Consider the following 27,001-nt stretch of genomic DNA (forward strand, 5'->3'; position numbering starts at 1 on the left):
CCCCCCCCCCCCCCCAACGCTTTTACCTCAGCCGCTCCCGCGCCGGCCCCGCGGCGGTGCCGCCCCGAGCCCCGCCCCCCCGCAGGGACCCGCCCCAGGCCCCGCCCCCTCCCGCCCGCCCCGCCCCGCCCCGCCCCGCCCCCCACCCCCTCGCCCCGCCCCCCGCCCTCTCGCTTTCCGGCCGTCGCAAAAGGCGTCGTAAAGGCGCCGCCCGGGCGAGGAGCTGAGGTAAGGCCCGGCCGCCTCCTCCCCGGTTCCCCCCCTCCCCCCCCCCCGGTTCCCCGCGGCTCACCCGGGGCTCGGGGCCCGGCCCGGGGCGGGTGTGCGGGGCCGGCCTCGGCCTCGGGGCCCTGCTGCGGGTGGGCACGGGGCTGGGCGCCCCCCACAGCCGGGCCGCACCGGTGCCGCCTCCCCCGGGCCGGGGCCGAGCCCGAGGCTGGGCCCTGCCCCCCCCCCAGCCCCCTCCGCCCCCGGTGGGAGCCCCGCGGGGCGGCTCGGCCCGGCTCGGCCTGGGGCCAGGCCCCCCGGGGGCCGGGTGAGGCGGGGCGCCGGCTTAGCGGGCTGGTGCCGAAGCAGGGCTCTGCGTGCTGGCTCTCTCCGCTTCCCCTCGCGGCTTTTCCTCCGTGGGAAGTTGCCCTAATTAAGCAGCGCAGGGTGGAAACGAGAGCGCTCGCTGTTGTGCCGCGGCTGACCTTTGGCTTAGGGAGCTTGTTCCCCCCCCCACCCCCCCCGGTGTGTGACTTGCTCACGGTCTCAGGGATAACTTATCTTCCTCCCTTGGACTTCACTCTGCTTAACAGTTAGGGTTATGGAGTTAGTTAGGTTGACTGTACTAGGTAAATATCAGATCTTTTGTAGCCTGCTTTCCTTCTCTTTCTCTGCTCGTCTCTGTGGGGAGTTACGTGGTTCTGGTCACCCTCCGTCAGGAGAGGCAGCGCCGCGAGGTCCTCGGTGGCACTGGGAATGCTCTTCGTGACCCCGCGTCTTCTTTTCACAGCTGGCGTCTGTGGGCTGCCTCTGACTAGCTAAAGCTCCGTAGCTCCTGCATGTTCTTGCCTAAGTGTTGATTAGACACTGAGCTTTCCCCTGAATTAGGTTGAACTTGGACAAGAAAACAGCCACCACGGCAAAACTGAAATACGCATTTCTCAGGTCACTGTTTCTTATAACTGCCTTTAAGGGGTTGTTGCTCCTCAGCAAAGAGGCAAAGCTGCTTCAAAGCTGTGTAACTTAAGATTTCTCTGTATTTGTTCCGCTCTTAGCGCTATCAATTGATAAGCTGAGCAGGGTGCATCGGTTACACATCGCTCGCTCTCCCGGGAGAGCGACGTGCGGGGCTGAGTGTGCTCTAGTCTGTAACGCAAGTCAGTGGTCTGGTGTCAGCTGCTGCTGAAATTGAGGCTGGTGACTGCAGGGTATTTGCTTCAGTAGGCAGCAGGAAGGGAGAACAAGTGCAACTGACTATTTTATAACTGGGTTGAGAACAGTTGCTTCCTGTCTTCCCTCAGCAATTCTCCAAATACCTCTCGTCTAAGGGAGAGCTCTTACAAAATCTTTGGTTTGCTGCTGGCAGATGAAACACTCTGTGGAGCGTTGCTCAGAAACTTTTGGTACCTTTAAATCCCCCCCCGTGTTCTTCACCTTCAGTGTGTCTCACCCCTTTGTGTTGCAGGGTCTTATGATTCTCCGTAACAGCCGTTACCTGCCAAATAAAAATTCTGACGCCACCCGATCCATGAGCGGGCATCGAAACCTCAAGAGGCGATGTGGGGAGTCGCATCTGGAATCCCCCGCGGGCTGCGGGCACGGTCCTGCCGCTGGCTGCGTGTTAAGCAAACTGGTTCAGCTGCCTACACCTCCCCTGTCAAAGCACCAGCTAAAACGGTTAGAAGAACACAAATACCAGAGCGCTGGGCGATCGCTGCTTGAACCCCTAATGCAAGGGTACTGGGAATGGTTAGTTGGAAGAGTTCCAGCCTGGATCGCCCCGAATCTGATCACCATCATTGGACTGTTAATAAATATCTTTACAACTCTGCTATTAGTATATTACTGCCCAACAGCTACAGAGCAGGTAAGCGGTGGGCTCCTGCCTCTGTGGGAGCTGTTCCTCCCTACCTAGCCCGCGGTCCTCGGACGTTCGGGCTGTTCTCTGTGAACGGTTGTAGTGCCTGGGCATCTAAACGAGTGCCTGCATGCAAAAAGAGCACGTGGGGATTTGGGGTTAGCGTGCTGCTTGCTGCGTGACGTGACGGGGTTCCCCTGAGGGCTGATGGAAGGGGTGCCGTGGGCCAATAGTCCCAGCTGGAAATGGGGCCCGGTACCAAAACAGCTCTTCTGATAGCGGCTCTGCTAGGGGGATGTGCTTGAGTCCCTGTGCGGATGGTGAAGAAATGGATTTCCATCTCTTGCGTGCGTGGCATGTGGAGTTCTTGCCTGTTTGCTTTCGCTGCTGGTGGCTGGGTTACTCACCTCTAGCTCTCGGAGTTGCCACACGATGAGCAACGCGAGGTGACTCGGCTGGCAGTTAGCTCTGTTTGCAAACCCGGCTGGAGTTGCGACACGGGGAGCAGCCCTAGATCAGGCCAGGGGCCGAGCACCGGAGAGGTGTAGCTCGGGAGGTCGAGGCGGAGAGCTTCCTCCGCGGCTGGCCTGCCCAAACCCCGCGTCCTGAATGAAGCGAATGCCTTTCTGCACCCTTCTCGGGCCCTGTGTTACCGAGTAGCTCAGGTCAGGGCTGCAGACGCTCTGGGGGAACGCGCGGTAGGCTCCTGGAGCAGCCGCTTGCGGTCTGCGATGGGAGAAGGCTGGCCGAAAGCCAGGGCTGTGTTTGTTCTGGATGCACTAAAAGCTTGTGACCTGTCCTCGTTGGAACTGCCTCAACTTCGTGTAATTCCTGGTTTCAAGGGTACAAAGTCTTTTTAAGGGATTTCAAGTTACTAGCTTCAAAGGCTTTTTTCTCCCTCACTAGGGAGAAAACTCACGGAGTTGCCTGATAAGGCATGGGAGAAGACTTTCATTTTTCTGTGCTTTAAAAGTTCTGTTACTTGGACGTTTATTGTCTTAAAAGATGCTCGTATCTGAATGTAATGAAAGGGATTTATCTGGTACAGGAAATATGTTACATGCCAAACAGCTGGAGAAGATCTCATGAGTTCTAGCTTTTGAAATGTCTGGGCTTCTTCGCAACCAGAGCTGGTAACTCAGGTTGGGAGAATGCTTCTTAGGCAAGTGGCATGTGGCTTGTTCCTTGTGAGCTCGCAAAAAGACGAAACAAAAAAAACCCCGTGTAGGCTGGTGCATTCAGCCCCGCACATCCCAGGTCACGTATGACATAGCAAAAGGATGTTTGCCTTCCAGAGATCCACTGGGGTGGATAGTTTTAGAAATTCCACCTGTGGAATTCAGCAGGTGTAAGATGTAAAGTGAGTATTCAGTCTGAGCAGTGAATGCTTAGAGCAGCTCCTCCCTTGTTCAGGCCGTGCCGTTGCTACACACCTTTGTTTTACCTTGCCTCTTACTCTGATAAAGGCGTCGGCCACGGAACCGGAGCACGAAGCTGAGTACAGTTGTGTGCTGGCTGGTGATAAACCTTCGCAAGTACGTGCTAAGCTACACAGTCCAGAAAGCGGTAGAGCTGTAGCTGGCTGTGCTGCAGCTATTGCACGTTTAACAGCTTGAGAGTTGCTTTGTGCTTACTGAATGGATTCGTCTTCTCGCTTTAGCTGAAAAATAACTTTCTGCTGAGGTAGCTTTCAGCCTGATCTAGTTTGCCATATGGCACTGCAGCCCGGCGTGCTGGCACGACAGGGAGGGTGCCAGCTCGGTGGCGGAGCTGCTGCTTTTAAGTGTCAGGGAGCTGTCTGGGAAGAAAATGGGACTTTGGGCTTCCAGAAGCAGTTTTCTTCTGACAGCGCTATTGCTTTCAGATGTAAATTGGGTCTGCGCTGCAGCTCAGCCTTAGCTCTGCCTTTTTTCAAAGGCGACTTGGCTACACCTTGCCTCAACAGGAAGAGCCATGGGAACGTAGCTCGGGCAGCTCCGCTGGTAGCCAGAGGAAATGAGCCGAGTTGCTCTGCTGCATGCTGAGCTGCGGGACCTCACCTGGCAAAGCTCTGAGCAATGGGAGGGCGCCTGCGCTTTTGTTTCTTAAGAAAACAAAACGGGAACCAACAAAACAGGACAAACGAAAACTCGTGTAAAGGGGGAACCGTGAAGTCTTAAACAGATACAAATATCTAGGTAGAAATACCTACGCTGGTGATGAAAGCGCTGGCAGTCTGACTTCTAAAATCTGTAGATAAAATTGCACGACCCCAAAAGAAAGCTTGAATGTTGTGTAAAAAGTCCACATATGAGAAACAAATGTACCCGCGCGTGGCCCTTTTCTTTTTGGGTCATGCATTACCCCCTTACCTCCCGTTCTTGCGCCAGTTTGTATGGGCGCCTTGCTAAAAGCAGAGCACGGAGCCAGCTCCTGAGGCAGGAGGAGCTGTTTTGCTGCTCGTGTAGCAGGAACAACGCAAGAGAATAATGCGATGGGCTACAAATGAGTCAAGGTTGTGTAGAGCAAAAGAATGCAAGCCTCAGAGCTTTATGAGAGGCAAGGCAGCTTGATTAAGCCTCTTAGCTCTATTTGGGCTTTATTGAGGTGTAAAATACGGCTGCTCAGAAATGCTCACTTTTACAAATGTCAAATGTGAAGATTGCAAAATAACCAATGATACCTGTTTATACATCCATAAAGCTGAGACTGAGTAACTGATGGCAGCCCTCCGGCTTTTGTGGTGGTGGTTTACGTTTGGAACAGCAAAAAGCTTCATTTGTAGGCTTTGGTCTAGCAGGGATTTGATGCCTTGTTTTCTTCAGCAGGTGTAACTATTGCTATACACGATATGGGTATTAAGAGTTATTAACATGGATTTGGTAAAGCTGCTGATGTGTGGTAGACAAAAAATAAACTAATTGGTGGTAGAGGTGCTGCACTGGGGAGCCCTGACGCTTTACAGGTCTCAGGAAACACAGCGGCTCAACTTGAAGTCTAACAGTTTGAGCACCGTACGGTCACGTAGCTCTCAAATACCTCTGCGGCCTGGTAATGCCCTGTATTTGGCAGTGTTTTGGGACGTGACACCTCGCTGAGGTCTTGTGAAGATGAGCTCAGCGTTTGTGAGGCAGTTGCATGTTCTGGGGGCTAAGAAAGCGCGCAAATCTCCACGTCGCTCAAACAACTTACAAATTCCCCTACAGGAAATAGAAGCTAGACAAGAGCTTAATTGTGCCCCACTTTGCATATGTAGCTCTGTCTTTTTTCAGATGTACAGAGCGGGTTTCCTGCTTTGGAATATGCGCTACACCTGTTAATGTGAGCTGTAACTTCTGTTTTATTAACATTTCACGCGCCATGACCCCCTCTGCCTGTCCCTGCACGGGCCAGCTACTGGAAGGCCCATGCATGCGACTTGGTAGATTTGTAGGTAAGGAAGTGTGTGCAAACGCAAAGCTGTACAATGAGGCTAAGATGTTTTAAACCAGAAGGGTTAAGTTTAACTTTAAACTGTCTTTTACCCTCACTGCTGATTTCTTTCTTAGGCACCTCCCTGGGCATACATTGCCTGTGCGTGTGGCCTTTTCATTTACCAGTCTCTGGATGCTATAGATGGGAAACAAGCAAGGAGGACAAATAGCAGTACTCCGTTAGGAGAGCTTTTTGATCATGGCTGTGATTCGCTTTCCACAGGTATTGTCATTTTTACTTGAAGTCTGAGGATTAAGTGACTCTATTTCGGGGGTCAAATCTGGAATACGAGAAAATGTTCCTTTAGTGAAGAAGTGCACCACTGATGTTTCTGGTGGTTTAGCTTCTCAGTCAACTTTCTTTCAGTAGATGAACTGAATGCCTTCTCTTGTGTTACGCTGAAAATTAAGCATGTGACTTATTCGGTCCGAGCCAGAAGTTTTCTGTGTATGCTTTATCAGTCTTAATTCTGCAAATTCACTGAAAAAAAACCAGCTAAACTGCTGTTCTGTATTAATTTAGATCTAATTTATACAGAACAATTGCAAGGCACGTATGGAGCCTGAACAATGGGACAGTGGAAGTCTGAGTTTGACTAGTGTCGGTCAGATCAGTTCCCTTCTAGGTAGGTAGAGTTCATTGAGCCAGCCTGAAGTTTAATCCCATTGCAAAAGAATGATCGGATGCTTTAGCATTTAAATAACTGAGAGCTCTTATGTGTTATATTTTTATTAGTACTTTATCAAAGTTGTGTATTAAAATAAGTACAAATGCGTAGATACCTTATGAGTCTTAAATGGCAAACCTTGGATTTTCTTAATGGCATAATAAAACTCCAGAAAATGGGGAAAAACACGTTCAGCAAACCTTGCATACAAGAGGGAACCCCCAAACTGTCCACAGGCTCCAGCTGCATAAATTCCTCACGTCTGTTGCTGTCTAATCTCATTAACTTCAGTGAAAATGTAGGAGACTTAGAAACCCTGCAATTGAGGACTTCTGAAAACTGATGTGATGCTTTATGGTCTGTGTCTTTTAATGGAAGTGGCCAACTCCTATAAATGTCTATGAAATAAAACTCACCAGGATACCTGCACGCTGTTGCTCCTGCCTGGGTCCGTTGTTAGATTTGCTTTTGGTAAGGAACTTTCCACACGTACGCGCTTTATATTTTTACCATGTGACTGATTTTCTTCTGCAGTCTTTGTGGTTTTGGGAACTTGTATTGCTGTGCAGCTGGGAACGAACCCTGACTGGATGTTCTTTTGTTGTTTTGCTGGAACGTTCATGTTTTACTGCGCGCACTGGCAGACGTACGTCTCTGGAACGTTGCGTTTTGGCATGTAAGTACCTTGGCTGAAAATAAAAGTGAAAGTTAGATGACTTTCCTGTCTAGTTCCCCTTTGTGACTGTAGTTCAGATCATTTAGAGTAGTAGTCAATTGTTTATGTACTTAAAAGCTTGTAGTAGTTATTACCTATTATTACATTATTCAATAGCTATTGAATCCACAGTTAATACTGAATGTTCCTTAGCTTGTTCTAGGAGTGGTAAAATATCTTTTTTCCACCTTAAGAGTTCGTGATGTGATTTAAACCTAAATAGGGGAAAGTACATGGGGCTTCAGCCCCGATATTTGGCTGCCTTTGTCAGATGGTGGCAATCTGACTTAACTCTCTCTCTCTTGATATTCCTTGACTTTTGATGATGTATAGTTAATCTTTGCTATTAAGCATAACTCTTAAATACGGTATATTAATTGACATTGTGGCTGAAACTTGAAATTCTGAGTCTATTTTACTGAAGATTGTGGTTCTGTTAATAATAGTGCAAAAATGCGATGCCTAAAAAGTCAGCAGCCAAAGTCTCATTTGCTTGTGTGTGAAGGTAGGTGGGCAGACAGCTCCCAAGGACTCGGTGAGCTGTGGGATTCACCAAGCTTCATGCAGAAGCGTACGTTTGTCCTACCTCTGCACTCATGTCGTGCAGTCTAACAAATGTATTTCAAGTTAACAAGCTGCAGAATGAATTTGCATCTGAAAACTTCTGAAATTTGCTCTTAGTGTGGGATTTTGAAACAATGCTACCACATGCACTGTTTACTTAGTCTGTTACTGCCTTAGATACTCAGATACTGCTAAAACAGCACAGTTATGGACATCTAGTCTGTAGCAGCTCTTACTGGCAGAATACTAATACAGATTCTCTTGAGAAACTTATTTCTGCTTAAAAAACAAACACTGGAGCAGTATTCAGTGTCTGTTTGGGGGGGGGGTAGTGGTTCTAAACTGCTGTTGTAATTCTGACTATACTAAAGAATTCTCGCTATACTAAAGCAGAGTAGTTTCAGTCAATAGCTTCTGATACTTAGACCTTGATGACATCTGACTCATAACCTGTACAGTTTTAGGCTTTTTTCTTTTATGCTGTAACGGAGCTCTCACTACTAAATGCTTTTTAGCTCCCTTTGAACATTATGGGGCCCTGATAATGAAAGCTCTTTGACTGAAAACAGGGGAAAAAAAACCTTGGCATGTGCTTGACTTTACAGATGCAAGTGGCAAGTGTACCTGATTTGTCTTTGTGCTCTAGACAAATGGGTGCATTGCTCCTTGTGTTCACTGTAACGTTTGTTTTTAGCTTTTGTGAGGAATCTTCATATTTGGAGACAGCAGATCCTGTGTTCTGCATGGCCTTACATTATGAAAATTCGATCCATCAATATGTAGCTAATGTAGAGAAGGCAATAAGCACACAAATATGTATCATTATTTCAGATAACAGACAACGTCGTAGAGTAAACATTTGTTTCTTCATTTGCCCAGTGTCGTAAGGTTAATAGACTGCCACAAGCTGACGTTCACTTCTGTGGCAAAAAAAAATCTTAGATTAAATCTGAGATCCTGTTAACCACTTCTCACTTTGGTATGATTTTTTCTGAAACTTCCCCCTCCACAGAGGTGAAGCTGGAAACACGTCAGTGTTGTACCTACCCTTCCAGGGCCTGAGATGCGCGTCCTGTCCCTCCCTGGTGGTCTAGTGGTTAGGATTCGGCGCTTTCACCGCCGCGGCCCGGGTTCGATTCCCGGTCAGGGAAGAGTTTTTTGATGGACAGAGGCTAACGAGATGAGGTTCAACGTGGCTCAGTGCCGGGTCCTGTGCTTTGGGCACAACAACCCCGTGCAGCGCTGCAGGCTTGGGGCAGGGTGGCTGGAAAGCTGTGCAGAGGAAAGGACCTGGGGGTGCTGGTCGATGCTCGCCTGAACATGAGCCCGCAGTGTGCCCGGGTGGCCGAAAAGGCCAACGGCATCCTGGCTGTGTCAGGAAGGGCGCAGCCAGCAGGGCCAGGGAGGTGGTGGTCCCCCTGTGTTCTGCTCTGCTGAGGCCGCGCCTCGAGTGCTGGGTTCAGCTTTGGGCCCCTCACTACCAGAGGGACACCGAGGCCCTGCAGCGTGTCCAGAGCAGGGCTGCGAGGCTGGGGAAGGGCCTGGGACACAGGTCCTGTGAGGAGCGGCTGGGGGAGCTGGGGGGGTTTGGTCTGGGGAAGAGGAGGCTCAGGGCAGAGCTCGCTGCTCTCTGCAACCACATGTGGGGAGCTGGGGGTCAACCTCTTCTTGCAGATAACCAGTGACAGGGCCAGAGGGAACAGCCTCGAGTTGTGCCAGGGGAGGTTCAGGTGGGAAATGAGGAGACATTTCTGCTCGGAAAGAGCGCTCAGGCGTTGGGACGGGTTGCCCAGGGAGGTGGGGGAGTCACCGTCCCTGGGGGTGTTCAAGGAGAGGTTGGACGTGGTGCTTGGGGACAGGGTTTAGTGGGTGACAGTGGTGGCAGGGGATGGTTGGACCAGGTGATCTTGGAGGTCTCTTCCCAACCTTAATGATCCTGTGTTTCTATCCACAGGTAAACGCAGGCTTAGGCATTCATGCTCCTGAGTAAGTGGAATCAGAGACAGCTGTTGAAAGGGGCTGCAAAGGTCTTAGTGCACAGTGACTTGCTCCCATCTGTGTATCCTAAGTAGTAACTGAGAAACCGTCTTTAATTAGAGATCAACTCAATAAGCAAATCATAAATGGCTCAGCACAGCAGCAGGCTGGTGAAGACAGGTTAGTATTCTATTCCTTAAATGCTGTTCAACAGTTAAGTCTATAATTGGCTTGGCGTGCTGAAAAAGTCCATCTGTAGAGCAGGAGTGTTCACCCTGAAGGAGCAGAAAATGGGATTGCTTCAGCTAAATTCCTAGACAGTATTGCAGGTGGAGCAGGAAAACCGTGAGTCTAATTGTGCCCAATTACTGAATACACCAACTACTCTGGTTCTTTTTCTTCCTACCGAAAGCATCAGGGCTGCCCTGGACTGCTCTAGGCTTGTTCCCAGTGATCTTTCTCCATCTTTAAATGATCATAATACTTCTATTAGATCTTGGCAGCTGATGCGTTTTTCAAAGAGCAATGTGAATTGGTTAAGTAACTCAAAAAATAGCTAGAGGTCAGTATTGTGTAAAAACCCACTGGAAGGAAGTTGGTTGTTTCTTAAAGCAAGTTGGGTAGGTCACGGTAAAAGTCACCGTAGTAACATCAGCAGTGCAAAGGCAGCAGGACACAGCCTGGATGGAGTTGTGTAGAAGTTTTGCTTAAAAGCAAGCAACTTACCTGTGAATGGGTTCATGAAGGAGTAGGAGCGTGCTGCACTTTTGAAGAAATAGAAGAGTGGTTTGGGATTGCAGGAGAACATTCAGTATTGAAGCAGTCCAAGTACTTGCTTTGTTTTCCTGTCCTGTTCTTCAGCACAGTAACTGGTTTATCTGGATCGTGGACTAGCTGTGCACAATACAGAATGAGTTTTGTTTCAGGCTTAGTCTTGGATGGTGCAGCTGTGCCATAACTGGGGCATCTCTGGTTTGGAAAAAGTGCATTTTTGCACAAAAATCAAACTGGTAAGTCCAATTGCACTGCCACATGTCAAGGTAGAACCAGATCTCGTATTTTAGGGACACCCTGCAGAAATCAAAAGCGTTCAGGGATATTGTTCACAAACCCTGAAAGGAGTTTGCCTGCCATTATCTGGAGCCCTGTTTTGGTTACTGGCTTCGGTTCTTCTCGACCCAGACTTAATGCTGCTTGGATTTTGTTCTGTAGCTGCTCATTGCTCTGGCTTTAAGAAATGTATTAGGAGATGTCAGTTCTGCAGGTTCAGTTCTGCATTTAACCTTGTGAGGTCAGTGCACAGACAGTCTGACTGCAGGAGCTGCCTCACATCCAGGGTAGTTGGAAGTGAAGCAGGAGCTATCGGGCTCTGTCAGAGCCGAGCCAGGTTCTGCGCTGCACACACCTCAATCGCTGCCCTAAGGGACACGAACCACAGCACAGGCACCGGGCTGGGGCACAGCGCATGGCACAGGACAGGTGAGGGCCTCGTATGCTTGGCCATGCTGGGCTGGGGCATGGTGCTAAAAATCATACTGTAAAAACCCAGTGGGCACCCATCAGAGGGTGCTGCTGCACCGCCACTTCCAGCATTTCTCCTGCGGGTTATCTGACTTATCCCAAACTTTCTTAACGGAAATACGAAAAGTTGGCAGTAGTAGAAATTATATATACAAACAACGAGATGGGAATTAGTTTCGAAAGATGTTTCATAAAGACTTATCAGTAAACACTGAGAGGAAGGAACAGTTCTTACTAGCTTTCATATAACTGACAAGTTAAAGATGTTACCTCACTGTTTGAATAATAATCCCTAGAGAAAGCAGAAGAATTCAGGCTGTCTAATGGAACAGCCGTTATGGAGGAATGTTGGAGAACTTGGGGGAACATTCTTCATCAGTGACACTGGAGCACTTGTACGTGAGTAAAAGCCCACTTGGTAACAGGGTGGTTTCAGAAGGGAGGAAGGTCGAACTGGTTAATCTGAGCCCTCCTGCCAGTACTACCACTGAGCTAAATGGGAGAGACTAGTAAATAAGGCCGTGTTTCAGAAAATGCTAAAATGAAACCACCTTTATAGCAGTTAGTAGAGAAGGAGCTAGTTTGTTGTCCCAGATAAACAATTCACACCAAATGTCAAAATACAGAGCTGGAAGCCTTCCACGCCAAGGAAGCTTAGCACATGGAGTACTTGCTCTAGGGAACGGTTCCAGGATATTGGGATTCCGGGAGATGAGGCAGTAATTGCCATCATCCTAGGGCTCAATGCTTGCAATTTCTTGAGTTTTGCCAACACTTCTTCAAGAACGTCAACACTTGTTATTTGCAGAGGGGAGTTTGAAGCTCAGTCGTGATGTCAGGGAGGACTTTGTTTCTCTACGCTTGCGGGAAGTATGTGTTGAAGCACAGTTGTGGTAGGTGGTGTTTGCTGCTTGCAGCCAGCCTTCTGCGTACTTCAGTTACTCATCGCCACGCGTGGCAGCCTTTCACTAGTGCTCAGTGTTTGTCATAAATATGCGTAAGTGCCTTGCTGCAGCATAATCATACAGCTTAAATTCCTGGGGGCTGCAGTTAATGGTGAGGGGGGTTTTCCACATCACTGTCCTCTTCTTCCTCTTCCTTTCCCTGCCACAAATCCCTTCACAGTGGTTTAAACCAGGAACAAAGCAGTTAGGAGCTGAGATGCTGCTGATGATTTTTTGCCCTTATCATTGAAGCAGCCTCGTTGCTCTGTGAAACTGAGCATCATAACCACGTGCTTCACTTTGTTATTTGAACAGCACGACTTTTATCCTACGTTAACAAGTGGCAAAAGGAAAAACTGACATATCAAAGTGTATTACAGAAGGGGAGGCTTGAAAAGCTTTGGGCAAACTTTTAATTTTACCTAAAGGTGAACTTCCTGAGTTGGAATTAGTTTTAATACACTTAAGCTTTTATTTCTTCCCTACAGTTTGCTTTATTGATTTTTATATTTCATTACATCCAAGTGAAAATGCTAGATTGGAATGGGTGAAGCTTAAACTCCATACTACCCTTTAAAAACGAAGCATTTGGAATTCTAGCATGTGACTTTTAGCCTTTTTCATCATCACAACACGAGAGAACATTCTTTTCTTGGTGTAGTGCTCCCCTTAAGAAAACAATCTTTTGTCTCATGCTGAGATTTGTAGTTCGTTCCCCAGCCCGAGTAATCCCACTTGCACACAGATATGGGTAGGACAGATGGAAGAATCATCACTTCTCAGACCAGGGTGCTGCTGCGCAGAGTATTTAATTATAACTATAGCCCCTCGAGTTTCCTAGCCTCGTAAGCTCTATTTTCTGATGAGGCATGAGCGTTTTTCTTGTCTTTGTTCCACTACACAGGGCAATCTCAAGGAGTTCTGTATGTTGGGGAAGAGGAGGGTGCATAAATGCTTCCCCCCCATTAGTTTTACCCAGTATTAAAAAGGCTGCATTGGTACTGATTGACTTGATTTCAGAGCAGTCAACAGCGTAAGTATCTGTTCCCTGTTGTTCTTGGTTGGTTCACTTTCTCGGGAAATCTCTTAGCTTTGAATTAAATCCTTTCAGTTCACCATTCCAAACGGGAATTGACTGCGGCTGTCTGTAAACTTTGAAACTTGATTCAGGGTAGGAATTGTAAAGTCGAATGGCTTGTTTAATCAAACAGGAGCTTTTAAAAATTGCACATTCGATGTGCTCAGTAAATCAGCACTGACAAGTGTGTATTCCTGATGTATGACTAATCAGTTGTGTGTTAATTGGCTCTTACAAGCTCTTACCAACTTGACAGGGGAACCTAGCAGAGCAGACAGCATACAAAAGACTTGTCTCTGCCAACATCTAAGTAGAGTTAAGCACATGCCAAGGTCAATGGCCCCTTTTTGAGCTTTCCCAGATAACGTTTAGAGACAAAGCCACGTCTAATTTGCAAATATCTCTTAAGTAACGTGGGAAGAAAAGGAAAAGAAACTGCATCTGTCTGAAAGTACCAAAGTTAGCTGTATTGTATGTGTAACTCTCTTCCTGTATTTCCTAAAATAAGAAATATTTTTTCTAAGCATATCCTATATTATGTTTTGTTATAATTAAACAGAAAATGATTATCAGATTGAGATTCAGGCTGCACGTGGTACTGCTCTCCTTAAGCTCTGTCAGTGCGTCTAGTGAACTTTGTTTCTCTGATGTACCTCGCCAGTCAATTGGCGTGTAACTTGTTGGCAGGCTGCATGCTTTTGTTCTAATGAACTTTGATAAGCGCTGCCCTGAAAAAGACCTGTTATGGCTGAAGTTTTTATTACTGAAATGTTTTTTTAACGGGATAGTTTGGTGTAATTAATTCGATCATGTTTAAAAATACTTGAGTTCTAAAATGCTATCGATCTGTAGTGTACCGTAAGGAGTATTTATGATGGCTGGAGCTCAGTTGGCTAGAGCTTATTTTTCATCTCTTTGTCAGGGGTGAAAAATAAATGCGTACAGAACCGTTCAGTTACCACTGAATGGGGATCCAGAGCTCGTTTGGCATCTTCAGCATTATTTGCTGAGGAGTTGCACGAGCAGGGAGGGGAAGGGCTTGGCTCTCCCTCAGAGGTGGTGAACTGGAGATGCAGTCCCTGCTTCTGCTTTGAAAAATGTGAAAATATTTTCATACACGAAAAATACAGGTGTTCAGTGTCACTTGGGCACGAGCACGGGATAGGGAGTGAGGTCTTGAATTGGTTGAGTTTTAATTGTTGTGACGTGAAGCAGGGAATTTATTTTCTCATCCATACAGTAATGATGGAGTTTGCCCACGTGTTGGAGTAGAACTGTAAAACTGTAAATTGTATAAACTCTGGATGGAGCTCTGAGTGTGTAAAACACTACGTGGGTTACAATATTTTAAATTGATTAACGCTCTCGCTCTGAGGTCGCTCATTCCCTTCCTCTCACCCTTTAACCTTTATCAGCAGTGACTGTTGTAATGCTGCTTTGTACTTTGCTGGATTTTATTTGACAACGTGAATGAAAATCTGCTCTGATGGGTTCACGTAGCCGGAGTGCTCAGGAAAATGTTTTGAAATGTTTCTTTCCCTTGCACGTAGATTTGATGTTACAGAGTCTGTGCTCTGTACGATAGCAATCCAGCTTCTCACAGGAACTCTGGGGCCCTGGTTCTGGAACTACACGGTAAAGCGAACGTTAACGCTACCCAGCACAAATGGCATGGACTAAGCAGCGACAGCACCTTTGTCATGCACATAGTAACTGGGATGTGAGAGCATCTTTCGAAGGGTATTTCACAAGTGCTTTAATACGAGGGGAAAAATGTTTACAAAACGTGAATGAGCAGTAAAAATCCAATCTAACTGGAAACGAATTTTTTGGAAGCATCATGTTTTTACTTGAAAACAAAACTGCCTGCGAAGCAGAAGAGCTTGCTTTAAGCGTTCCTGTGCTGTCGCAGTTCTGGCTTCACCTAAAAGATAACGAGGGCTGTGGAAGCAGCTCTGCGTGTGTGGGTGTAAAATTGTGTTGGAACTACTTCTGAAAGCTACACGGACTTCTATTTAAATTCCTTTCCACAGGAAAAAAAGTCTTGTTTGGCTAGTTTAGGGAGCGGTGTGCTGTGCAATAGCTGGAAGTTGCCAGTTGCTGGTTAAAAATGCCTGTTTTGAACGATACCACTTCATCCTCATAGTCCAGTCTCTCAACTGTGCTTGTAGCCTCCTTGCGAAGTAACTCCGTGTCCTGGCTGTCTGGATTTTGAAAAATGCTTTTCCTTATGGCTGTGCTAACTGTGCCCTTCTCTGCTCTTGGTTGCTACCCTTCGAAAGGACTTTCTGTTCCTTATTTCGGCTTTTGGTATGGTGCACACAGGTGGTCCCCCTGCCTCCCCGCTGAAATGGTACCGTTACCAGTGAGTTAGGTTCCTTGAAATTTCTCGTGCTTCCTGGATTACTAGCCAGGAGTTTTCTCTGAAATCTTCAGGGATAGAAGGATGGCGTTTTAATAGCCTTCTCAGAATTGCAACAGGTTTTAAATAACTGTTTATTTTTTTATGCTGTTTTTTTTCCCCGTGCAGTGTTTCAGCACCATCTCTGCTTCCAGGATGCTGTTAAAGAGCCTTTAATTACCAGCTCTGCTTCAAATCCACCGAAAGCAGCAACCTGGCGGTTCTGTGCATGTCCGACACCTCAGGCACAGGGTCAGCTGGGTGTGCTCTGAAGGCTCAGATGGGTGACATCACTTTTGAATCTTTTGACAGCCTGTGAAAGGCTGGAAACGCTTAGTTTCAGGGAATGGCCATCTAGAGAGTAATAACTTGAAGGAAGGAAGAGTTTAATCGAGAGTTTTATCCTGTTGTGATAACAGCATTATGACTATGCCTGAGAAGTCATTTAGGAAAACATTTTTTTCTAAGTTTCAAAAGATTTGGAGATTTCCGAGGCCACCGGTTGTATGATAGTTATGTGGGAGGAAGCAACTCAAATTCTGTAATGAAAGTGAATCGATTTAAATGGACGATGATAAATCCCTGCCTAATGCAGGGAGGGGGAAGAGTTCTGACTTCTCGCACAGGTGACCTGGAGCTGACCGAGATCTCAGGCGCTAGACTCCATCTTCTTCAGAAGACCTCATCTTTTGTGATCCGAGATGTTTTCCAACGTGTGACCTTACTTTATTTGCATTGACTGCAGTCAAAAGAAACCTGTTTTAATGTCCAAGGAAAGCTGCAAACTTGAATTACGTACGCTAGTTATTAGCCACAGTTTGCGTGAGCTTTCTCAGTTGCTTTATATTTGTCTAAGGTCATTGCCAGAAGTAGTGAAACAGCTTTGTGTTTAACCTGTGCAGGCTGACTGTCACGTGCAGTTGCCCCTTTGCTTCCTTATGCCGTGGGGGACGTTCTGCATGGGAGCTGGCTGCAGCCTCGTAATTACCCTGCGTGCGTAGCGCTCCGCTGCTGGAACAAAAACGTGTTTTGGCCAGGCTGGAGATCTTGACGTGAGAGGATCTGCTCTAAGAGAGGATCTGCTCTAAAGCTGGAGCAAAGGCTGCAGAGGGAACTTGAGACGGCCCACACTGGCATGATATTAAACTTGCTTATGTGGTCTTGTCGCTCTTTTAAAACAAACATTAAAAAAAATCAAACCTCTTTGCTCTCTGGTGCCTATGCAGCTGTTATCAATTTCAACAGTACCCTTAAAACAGCTAAGCACGCATTCCCAAGTGATTTGGGGTCTTTTAGGTAGAGCCGTGTGATTAGAGCTAATGCCTGTGCAGGAGTATTTCCCATTGGCCCAAAGGATTATTTTTGATGCAGTATTCCAGCATGAGACAATGTTACGTAGTTTGATGAACACCCATGTGTCCATCCTCGTATCCTATGTTTTTCCCTTTGACTCCTGTTTCTGGAGTTGACTCCTGTGGCCTTGCTTTTCCTTCTTGCTATCTCAGACTTTGTATGATCTTTAAAACAAAGCCTTAAATTCTGTCTTTTCTACAAGCCTTTCCTTCCTGCCCCTCTACAAGAGATTCTGGCTATGCTAAAACCAGAAGTGGTTTCTCTTGCTGCGTGCTGGATACTGAATTGTGTAATCTTCAGCAGCGCAGCTGACTGTACAGCTTACATTTGCATCAAGTCTTCAGGAATTCATGTTTTGTTTTCAAGCTTGATGCTTTTCGGAGAGAACATTCATTTAAAAACAAATATAGGGAATTTAATAATGACTAAAAATATATATTGAATTTTACAATCTGGAATCAGTTTGTTTTGGTGGGCAAGGGTTAAAACTGAACACTTCTTCCTGCAACTGGCAATGGTCAGGTAAAAAGTTCCAACAGTTCCTTTTGATAAAATGGATTTTTATTGCATTGTGAAATAAAAAAAAAGTATAGCACAGCATGGCTCTTACTTTTAACAAGAAAACTAAAATATATTTTTGCTTTCTAAAGTATTGATGTCTTCTATTTTCCTTGTGTTTTCAAGTTTTTATACTGTGCATGATAGAGGAGAGCTGCCAAGCTTGCAAATAATTGACTTGAAATTGCTTTGAATAATTCTGCTTTTCTTGGCTTTTTGTACCTAATCAGAATTGATGTGACTGAAGTGCAAATCTTCATAATAATCATGCATTTACTGGCAGTGATTGGAGGACCGCCTTTTTGGCAATCTCTGGTAATTTTGTTCATGTTCTTATTTTATCCTTTTTAAAATATTTTATCCTTTTTTAATAATCTAGTACGTACCTGGAAGAACTACCTGCCTCCAGTAGCATGGTTTCATTTATGAGGGAAGGGTCTTACTTTTCCTCGTAGTAAATATATACGTTTGAGAATGGGACGAATGGCAATAACCATGCGTTCTGGTTTTACCGGAGCTGTTAAAACAAACTATTATTCTATATCTTGTGTTATTTTGCAGGTAGAAAGTTATCAAACGTTTTACAAACTTAATATACCTTCACTGACGTCCAGCCTCCTTTGAGTGAGCTGGCCAAAACTTGAATGAATTCATGCAGCAAGCTAAATCGGGAACGGAAGAATACTAAATTGGATTGCTGGTATGGGGGAGATTCTTGGAGAGCAAGCAGTTGGTGTAACCATCAGTAGATAATTCAGCTTGAGTGTGCTTGTCAGCTCTTATGGAGGAGGGGAAAAAAAAACAACAACAGATTGCCACGTGGCTCTTTTAATGATCATTCAAATCAAGGAAGCTGGCTGCATATAGATCCTGTGGACTTCGCAGAGGTTCATCTGGGCAAATCAGCTGGCAGCTTATATGCTGTTGCAAGTTGATGTTGTGTTATATGCTCTTCTATTTTATATGTTCTATTTCATACACTGTTATATTAGCACTCATGAAGCCCCACTGGACATTTGAATACAGCATTGTTGAGATAAAGTATGTATGTACAGACATTTTGTACGTGTATCACAAACAAAACAGAAGTTGAGAAATAGCTTCTGAAGGATTCATTTCCTGGAAGGCTTCCTGAGTGTTAATCTTGTTTGTGTACTTGATGAACCCAGTTCTTAAAGTGGATAAAGAAATCTTGATTTGCAGCAAAAGCGATAAAACCAAGAGATGGTCAAAAATTACTGAAACTTGTCACCCCCAAATCACTGAATTTCTGATCTGCTTCACAAAACCGGAGAAACGAACCCTCTAATGTTGTAGAGAATATCTAGGATAAGAAGCTAACCTTGGTTACCTCAATTTTGCTACATGTTGTGCTTTCAGGTTAAACACAACAAAAAACATTGAAAACCACCAACATTCTCCTACCCACACAAACTAAGCTGCAAAGTGCATCCTGCCTTAAGAGTATGCCTGGATAGAATTCTCTCTTAAAAAATAAGACTGCGAGTCAGCTTACTGGTGCCAAACTCTTACAAAGAGATCAGTGTGGCCAACATCCACACCGCTATTATTTGGCACCACAAACAGAGATTTCCCAATTCATGCTGTTAGTTTCCTTTTTTCCCTTTTTTAAAAGGGGAGGGGAAAAAGAAAAAATAATTGCTGCAGCAGCAGCCTCTTGCACAATTCAGTGCAGGATGAAGTTTGTGCGAGAGCTTAGTAATTGTTCCCTTGTGCTATTAAACATTTTTCAGCAAAATCTTAATATATTAGAAGTTCTGTGTTGCAGCAACATTTGGCTAAGTCAATTCCCAAATGATTAAAATATTTTGAAGTTTAGTGTTGGATTTGTGGAGGCATTTCTCTAGAGAACAAACTTCATCAAGTTTCCTATGACAGTTAAGATTTTTCCTTTTTCATTCAACTTGATTTTTGTTTTTATTTACAGAGATAAAACACTTTTTTACTACTTACAGAGCAAAACATATCAGAAAAAAGTGCCTGTATTCCTTTAATGTTTCCTGTGACAGCAAAATTGGTGGTTTGGTATTATTGATTTGTTTCTATTTGGGGGAAATTTAATGGAATAAAACTTGTATACTCAAACATTCCACTTTCTAATGCTAACATGAGAAAAACAAAACAATCTGAATTTGCTGAATGCAGAATTGTGTATTTTGTCAATTGTTGCTTTCATTAGCTTTCTTTTTTTTCTGTGAAATAGTGTATATCTGTACCGGCTTCCTTCTCTGTCAGTGTAGATTCTCTTTCAAGTGTGTTAAAGTGCTGTTCTGCGAGGCTGCTGGAGCTTGGTAATTTCAGTGGGCGGTGAGTAGTACTGCAGCCGAGATCCTCACTTGTAAAATGTGAGGAAAGTGAGCAAGCTTTGGTGCAGCTTCTTTGATGCATTGATTAAATGAAGGGGTTTTTTTCCTCATTTGAAGTGAGAAAAGCGCTGCAATTGCTTTAGCTTCATTCCACGACTTAGTAATACAAACTTCACAACTATAAAGCGAGCTTGGTGTCTGCCCACCGAGGAGTTGTGCCTCTTGCAGATGTGACTGAAGTGCACACTGCAGCTGCAGCTGGAGCCCAGCGCTGTGCGAAGGACCAGCAGGACGCTGTGACTGCACAGCTGGCTGTGGGGTCTGAGCTAGCCAAGAAGAGTGCTGCGGTGTGGATGTCTGCTCTCCTACATGCTTGTCGCTGCTGCTTCCCTAAGCCCAGATGTGCTCTTGCCCTGTTCCCCGGTTCTTTTTTAATCCATTCATGTGTTGCACAAAACTTTGATGGCATCTCAAAGAATTAAGAATAAGTTTAGAAGCCTCAAATTCATTTTCTGTTGGATGTTTTACTTTAATTCATTCTGTAGCAAGCGTTCTTTTATCTATTTTTTGCCTGCTGCTGCTTGTTTTTATTAACACGCTTGTTTTTTCAGTCAAAATTTGGGTGTGCTCGCTAAACCAGGGCATATGCCCCGTTTCAAAGGCTTTCTGTGCAATGTAGCCTTTCTCTTCAACTCCAAAGGATTTAACAGAGAACAAAGTTTGCCTATAGAAGATCTGGTTTGTGACGTTTTCCTGCATTGTGGATGTCGTCTTGTGAAGTTCTGCCTGCTCCTGACTTCTGATGAAGCTCATGTAATTACCAGCAAAGTCAGAACGATTGCATGGACAGTAGTGATGGGAATGGTGGAATACCAGACAAGGAGGTCCTGTTGTTTGTCCTGTGGTGTCCTCTTATTAAAAAAGCCAAGGGCTTGCAATGCCAGCTTGTAGGATGATGTCTGAGCACAACTCCATCCTTCCCTCTGCTCAGTTTTTTGCCATACTGTTTGCTTGCCCTTGCTGCTTCTGTTTTGTACACAAGGCAATTCAGCAGGCACTGCATTTTTATAACTCTCCTGTGACTTGCCGTTGCCAAATATTTGTATGTAGCTTTGTTTCCTTTTACTTAGACTGCACTTACCTGGCAGAAATAATACCTGTCAGTGATGCAACTGTCATGGAAGGAAAAAGTGTTAAGGCGTAACTAGCAAAACTGGATGTTATAACAGTATGGTCTCATCCTTCTGCCTCTCCTGAGCATCATTCTCAGCTGTGTTAGTAGTAGTTTGGGGACACTTTTTCCCCCATTAAATCCCTTTTTCTTTGGCAAACTTCAACTTTAATCTCCTGATTGCTGTGTGAGGCTCACAGCTGTCTTCCTTTTCCTGTAGACGAGCAAATTCACCCCATTCCTTAAGTGCCTTCCTTTATCAGACGGAGGTGAGAGCTTCAGAAGTGCCGTGCCTTGTAACATTCATGGATTAGTTCAGTTAGATTGCCACAGACTGGACCGCTGTCTTTTGCTTAATACTTGTTCTTTCTTCAACGCCTTTCTTTTGATCCCATACTGAATTTTCAGCCTAAGCGAGGGTGAACTATGCTTGAGTGTCATGAAACCACGCTGTCCAGCTGGAAGTTGGTGGTGATTTGGAGGAGCGGGCTGGGTGCTCGTCTGGAGGCTGCCCCAAAGCAAGGCACCAAGAGCTAACGCTGGCTCTGCCTCTTGGGCCAGGCGTAGTCCTGAGAAGATCAAGAGATGAAGCTTTTAAGCACAGCAGACGATGATTAAACACAACAAAACATTAAACACAGTAGAAAATTAGTAATCTTTATCTGCTAAAAGCTTCACTGAGTGTAACTGAAGTAAAATAAAAACAACCTGACCTCGTTTGGGCGGTTGTATGTAGTTGGACGTGTTGCTGGGGAGCCGATTGTGCTCCTTCAGTTGAGGGCTACAACCGCAGATCCTCAATCTAGAGCCTGAGAAGACTTTCGGTGGTTGCATAGGTAGAAGTTGGAAAACTTTGTTAGGTAGCTCTGACTTAGCACCTGCTTCCATAACGTGCTTGCTGTGGCTTATGTTGAACTTTTTCTTCGTTTCTAGTTTCCCCCATTCTGCTCCCAAGACTGCTGTTACGTGAAGAAAACGACTGCCTTTCAGATCCGACTGCGCTCTTTTTTTATTCTTAGCAACCCAATCGCTTGCTTGACTCCAAGATGACTTGTCTGATCCGTTTGTTTCCCTTGTCTTGCCCGTAAGGTAGAATCCAGTTCCTTAAGGGTCTTTGTTTAATCATCTCCAATGCCTCTTGCTTTGCCCAATGTGGTCTTGGGTGGCAGCTGTGAGTTTTCCAACCAGTTTCAGAAAAGATTACTGATGCATTTCTCTTCCAATTGATAGATGAATGACTACCTAGGGAGCTTTTAGTTTCTACCACTTCTTTGCTTTTGATAGTGGGACTCATCTTTAGTTACCTGAAAAGAACTATGTGGGAAGCTTGATGGAAGTATTATTGGAAAAATACATGTTTCTCTGTGCTTTGTTTAAAAAAAAAAAAAAATAAAATTAAATCTCTGCTACACAGAGAAAGAAAATCAAATGTGGTGTTGGAAAGTGGAGTGCTTGAGTGCGCTAGAAGTACTAAACCCTGCTTTAGTTTACTTGTGCATCTTTTAACTTGTTTCATCTCTTCCATTAAAGATTCCAATACTGAATATTCAGGTGAAAATATTCCCAGCTCTCTGTACCGTCGCAGGAACCTTCTTCTCCTGTACAAACTACTTTGGTGTAATCTTCACAGGTGGAGTTGGCAAAAATGGATCCACTATAGCAGTGAGTACTTAGTTTTGCTGGTTTTAGTCCTTCTGTAGCACTCTGTGGCTTTCCAGCCATGACTTCAGTTGTTATTTAACATACCTCCAATGTGTGAAATATTTTCTGTTCAGTTCCGTGATGGCATGGGGGAAAAAGTTAATATTGTCTGCATAAGAATAGCTGTTTTAGAAGTCAAGAGTTTTAAAACTGAGTGATTAAAAATGCTTTAGTATTTTGATATTTACTTTTGAATTACTCATATAAAACAGGTTATGTAAATACATACTCCCACAGAGTTCACAGAAATCCAGTGCAGAAATCTGCAGAAGGAAGTTGTTCAAGAAGATTGGCTATGGCTTTGCTCATTCTAGAATATCTGTAATATATTACTTGTAAATATATATATATACACATATATATATATATATGGTTGGAGGTATCTGCACAAGTACCTTCTGCTACAATAGGAAATTGATTTTGAAGCCCGGGGAGTTTTCTGGAAAGCCATTCTATACTAGCTTAACAGTTACTTGCTTCTTAGAAGGCTGTTTTTGTTGCTTTCTAGCTGGCACAGAAAAAGATAGAAGTATTGACTCCTGTTGCTTGCTAACAGCACCCGCCCTTGCCTGTGTGGCAAGTGTCAGAACTGTGCGGTTCTTGCTGTCTAAAACCTTATTTTGTTGCCCGGCACAAGAAAGGTTCAACCACATTCTCAGCTTGTGCTCGTTTAAGTTTTACCACATTTTGTTCCTGTTATTACTAGTATATGGAAAGACATGTTTTTAATGTGTTGTTAGTTAAAAAAACAACCTGTCTGCATACCACATGAATGTTCGGCTTACTGGGGTTTCTTGGCAACATGCACATTTTGTCAGCCTAATGCTTTAACTTTATCTCACTGTAGGGAACGAGTGTCCTTTCACCTTTTCTTCATATCGGGTCAGTAATCACACTAGCTGCAATGATCTACAAGAAATCGGCTGTGCAGCTCTTTGAAAGGCACCCCTGCTTATATATACTTACTTTTGGTTTTGTATCTGCTAAGATAACAAACAAACTAGTGGTAAGTACCCCAGAACACTGGAGTTCCTAGCTGTTACAGTAAAACTTCTTGTAGCGTTTAAAGTTTCCTGGTTATTCCATCAACTAACTTGCACATCTTTTGTGTGGTGAAGTGATACAATATTTAACACTTATTCCAGTAGCTTGGAGGTGCAGGGAATAGAATGTGAGTCTTTCTTCCATTTGAAACTGGAGAGGTAAATGTCAAGCTGATGCAGTGGTTATACAGTTAGTGCCCACACAGCTTTCAGTTGCCTGGGTTCTTTCTTCCCCTTTCCCAGCCGTTCATTTGCAATTCTGCAGTGTGTGTGTGCCCATGGGCAACGAGCAGGACTGGAACAGAGCTGGCTGAAACCCTCCCCAAATGCACGTGCGGAAGGGAGGGAAGTTTGTTGCTGAAAGGAGAGAAAGTGACAGAGCTGAAGTTTGGAACAGTTGCTCCGGGTTTAACTTCTCCGACTGGAGAGAAATAGTGGTTAAAAATCATTTCTGGGGATGTACTGGGGAACAGAGGAGCCCCTGTTGAACAGAGTGAGGGAGGGATTAAGCAACCACTGCTAAACACCATCTCAGTTCCGTGGGCATGCCCTGCGTTGCCACATGAACTGAGTCAGTGTTGGGTGTAACTCACAATGGAAGAAAAGCTTATTTATAACCAAGACCAGCTTATGACGCTGTCACACCAACAGCTGTGCTGGTAGAAGTGAGGATGTGGTGTAGGACAACCTTTGCACAGGGTATAGGTGTGCACGTTGGGGAAGGTGTGAAGAATGCAGTTGGTCACAAAAAGCCTTGCTCTTTTTGTGCTCGTCTCACTCCACTTACTGATTCCTGTCCTGCAAGGATAATCAGAAAGGTGGTTATCCTTGCAGGACAAAAACTAATAGGTGGAGTGAGATGGGCACCAATTATCTCTGGTTTTGAAGATCTTGCAGTTGTGGAATTTTATTTAAAGGCTCAACTAAACCTAAAATTTACCACCCTATTTCCATTTTATTGTTTTTTTTTTTTTTTTCTGGCAGAAAGAAAAGCTTGTTTGTTGGAAAAGTTAGTTGTTTTTTTCCATAGCTATGTTTTGTTCTGAATGAAAGAAACTTCTCCAAACTTTGCATCTCACTTAGCTGTAGACTTCTGTGGCTAAAACAGTATTGCTGCTGCCACTTTACCTAAATATTTGATAACGTTACAGTAATGTGGTTTGAACTGTAACTTTTCTGGCTTTGTGCATTTTGAAACCATTCTACCTTGGCTAGAGGATGTTTATTTCTTAACCTTCCTTATTTTTAAATGTAGGTTGCACACATGACCAAAAGTGAAATGTATCTGCAGGACACAGCTTTCATAGGCCCAGCGCTATTGTTTCTGGACCAGTATTTTAACAGCTTTATTGATGAGTATATTGTACTCTGGATTGCCTTGGTAAGTGTGGGCTCACTTTGTTTGCCAGTAATCATTTGTGCGATCTTTCTTAAATACCGTTTGCGTTGGTTGAGCCTAGCTGACTCACCTTGAGGATGATGGGACTGGGAACCTGCTTTACTGAGTTGATTTTTAAGTATCGTCGTTATGCAAACAGAGGTAGACAGGGTTTGCTTGTTGAGTAGTTTAAATGGTGTTAGAGCAATGTAGAAAATCTTCAGAGCTTAGAATAGGATATTTTGAAGATCTGTGTTGATGCATTGTTAGCAAGGGAATATGTTGTGTGGTGCAAGAATGGCTGTGCTTTCGTCTCTCGAAGGCATGTATATCTCTGATTACCAGTAGCACACGTTAGGAAAAATATCTTAACATTAAACTCATATGTATTTATAAAGCACTCAACTTATCTACCAAAATGCAGTGTTAACCTTTTAATAAAATTGGTAGCTTATGTATAGTTATCCCCATTCAGAGTTAATGGGGCATTTCACAGTGTCTGTTTGGCTACTGTAACTTTTCCCCTCAGATTGTAGAGTTAGTCTGCATTTTATAAAGCTGGAAGATGGTCTAGCATCTTTAGAAACTGCCTACAATGAGTGTTTATGCCTACAGAGTTTGAGATCCAGCTCTTGAAAAGAAGACCCCAGTGCTTTTTTCTGAAGCATACAAATAGTGTTACACTATTGTCTTGAGAGCGTAGATCTAAAAGTGTACCTTTTCTTTTCCTTTGGCAGATCTTTTCTCTCTTTGATTTGCTTCGATACTGCGTCAGTGTTTGCAATCAGATTGCTGCCCATCTGCACATCCACGTATTCCGAATCAAGTCCTCCTCAATGCATTCTAATCACCATTAATAAATGGGGAGTCACCATAAAGAAAAACAGGAAGAGTTGGTTTTCTACATGAACAGAAGTCAAGATGTGTAGGAGACTAAGGCAAAAAGAGGATAAGAACAAAATAATTTATAATAATCAATGTTGTATAACTTCTATCCTTTGTTATCAGTAACACTCCTTAACTAGTCTCCTGCCTGAGAGAGTGAATTCCAAGCCCACCCTAGTCAAGTCTACATGTAGTCAACTCTGTCGGTTCCAAGCCCAGGAAAGCATGCAGGGAGTAATGCTCTCTTTGTAATTACCTTGATTACAAAATAATCTATATATGGTGAATGGATCCCCAACAACTGAAGTTTCTAATGTAGTATAATTACAGCTGCAATATGACTTGCTTTTAATTTTAATATTTCATCATCTCTTAGTGAAATACTTGTTTAGTGTCCACTTGAAATTCATTTACTAAAGACCTGAGCTGGTAACAACAGATATCGCACTAGCTTGTGTAGCTGAAGCAGCTGTCAAGGTTTGAGTCCAGGTTGATGTGGTTCATTTGCTTAAGAATTGCTGATGGAAGCAGGTTCTTGCTGAAGATTATGTTGAACAGGGTTCTGCAAGTGGAGGGATGACCGGCATGCAAAATAGTGTGGTATCTTTGTCAATTAATTTTATTTTTTTAAATAAACGTTATCTAAAAGACAACTTATTTCTCAATTTTCTTCAGTGGAAAGACTTTAAAAAGAAGATTTTACTGTTTACTTTTTTATGTATAAAACTTAAGCAAAATTTCCTTTCTGCTCTTAATAAATAAGAATTCTGAGAGCAACAGTTGTCTTCAGATGTGTGCGTTGCTCTGTCCTCTTGGGTGAAGTACTTAAACTAGTGAAGTACAATCCTGCTTGCTATTTAGAAAGCACTTTTCTAATGCTTTAGCTGCTAAGTGCTGTCATTCTGGGATCTCCAAGAATTTTCTCTGCTGTATAGTGCAGTAAGGGCTTTTTTGGTTGGTGTTTTTAATACCATTTACAATATGGTGAACGAAGTTAGATTTAAATGGATTGTTTAAGCATGGTCCACATTGCAACGCTTTGCTTCTGCATGGGTGCTGACAGTGAGGGGAATTTCAGACCCTGAACAAAGTGCCTAGGCTTACTGTATGGAGCAGGGAAGCCTGTAGCACCCACCCAAGGAGAACACACGGTGGGAGGCCCAGTTCCCTCAGTCAGTCAGCTTCCACCACTGGTTGGTG

The 27,001-nt window shown here is 44.5% G+C and overlaps 2 protein-coding genes and 1 non-coding gene across 6 annotated transcripts in view; 2 read left to right on the forward strand and 1 right to left on the reverse strand.

Annotated features, from left to right (window-relative positions):
• The window catches only part of DRAM2 (DNA damage regulated autophagy modulator 2), a 13,041-nt gene extending 12,923 nt beyond the window's left edge, over nucleotides 1-118 (reverse strand). Inside the window, exon 1 of the mRNA XM_066982963.1 lies at nucleotides 27-118. The gene's annotated coding sequence lies outside the window, so the exon portion shown is untranslated. The remainder of the gene's footprint in view (nucleotides 1-26) is intronic.
• Nucleotides 1-26,454, forward strand: part of CEPT1 (choline/ethanolamine phosphotransferase 1) — a 27,963-nt gene extending 1,509 nt beyond the window's left edge. Inside the window, exons 1-9 of one of the 4 annotated variants that reach the window (XM_066982951.1) lie at nucleotides 155-228; nucleotides 1,673-2,074; nucleotides 5,593-5,740; nucleotides 6,720-6,861; nucleotides 14,535-14,619; nucleotides 22,325-22,456; nucleotides 23,343-23,501; nucleotides 24,794-24,919; nucleotides 25,654-26,454. In XM_066982951.1, the coding sequence (XP_066839052.1) occupies nucleotides 1,679-2,074; nucleotides 5,593-5,740; nucleotides 6,720-6,861; nucleotides 14,535-14,619; nucleotides 22,325-22,456; nucleotides 23,343-23,501; nucleotides 24,794-24,919; nucleotides 25,654-25,773 (1,308 nt within the window). In that variant the 5' untranslated portion in view covers nucleotides 155-228; nucleotides 1,673-1,678 and the 3' untranslated portion in view covers nucleotides 25,774-26,454. Of the gene's footprint in view, nucleotides 1-154; nucleotides 229-815; nucleotides 837-1,672; nucleotides 2,075-5,592; nucleotides 5,741-6,719; nucleotides 6,862-14,534; nucleotides 14,620-17,526; nucleotides 17,612-22,324; nucleotides 22,457-23,342; nucleotides 23,502-24,793; nucleotides 24,920-25,653 lie in introns of those variants that run through there. The other 3 variants (XM_066982949.1, XM_013196989.3, XM_013196988.3) reach the window with 3 other exon arrangements.
• TRNAE-UUC (transfer RNA glutamic acid (anticodon UUC)) lies at nucleotides 8,544-8,615 on the forward strand. Its single transcript has one exon. It is a non-coding gene; the product is annotated as a tRNA-Glu (tRNA).
• Nucleotides 26,455-27,001: the final 547 nt, after the last annotated feature.

The sequence above is a fragment of the Anser cygnoides genome, chromosome 25 (assembly GCF_040182565.1).
Source record: "Anser cygnoides isolate HZ-2024a breed goose chromosome 25, Taihu_goose_T2T_genome, whole genome shotgun sequence".
Taxonomy (NCBI): domain Eukaryota; kingdom Metazoa; phylum Chordata; class Aves; order Anseriformes; family Anatidae; genus Anser; species Anser cygnoides.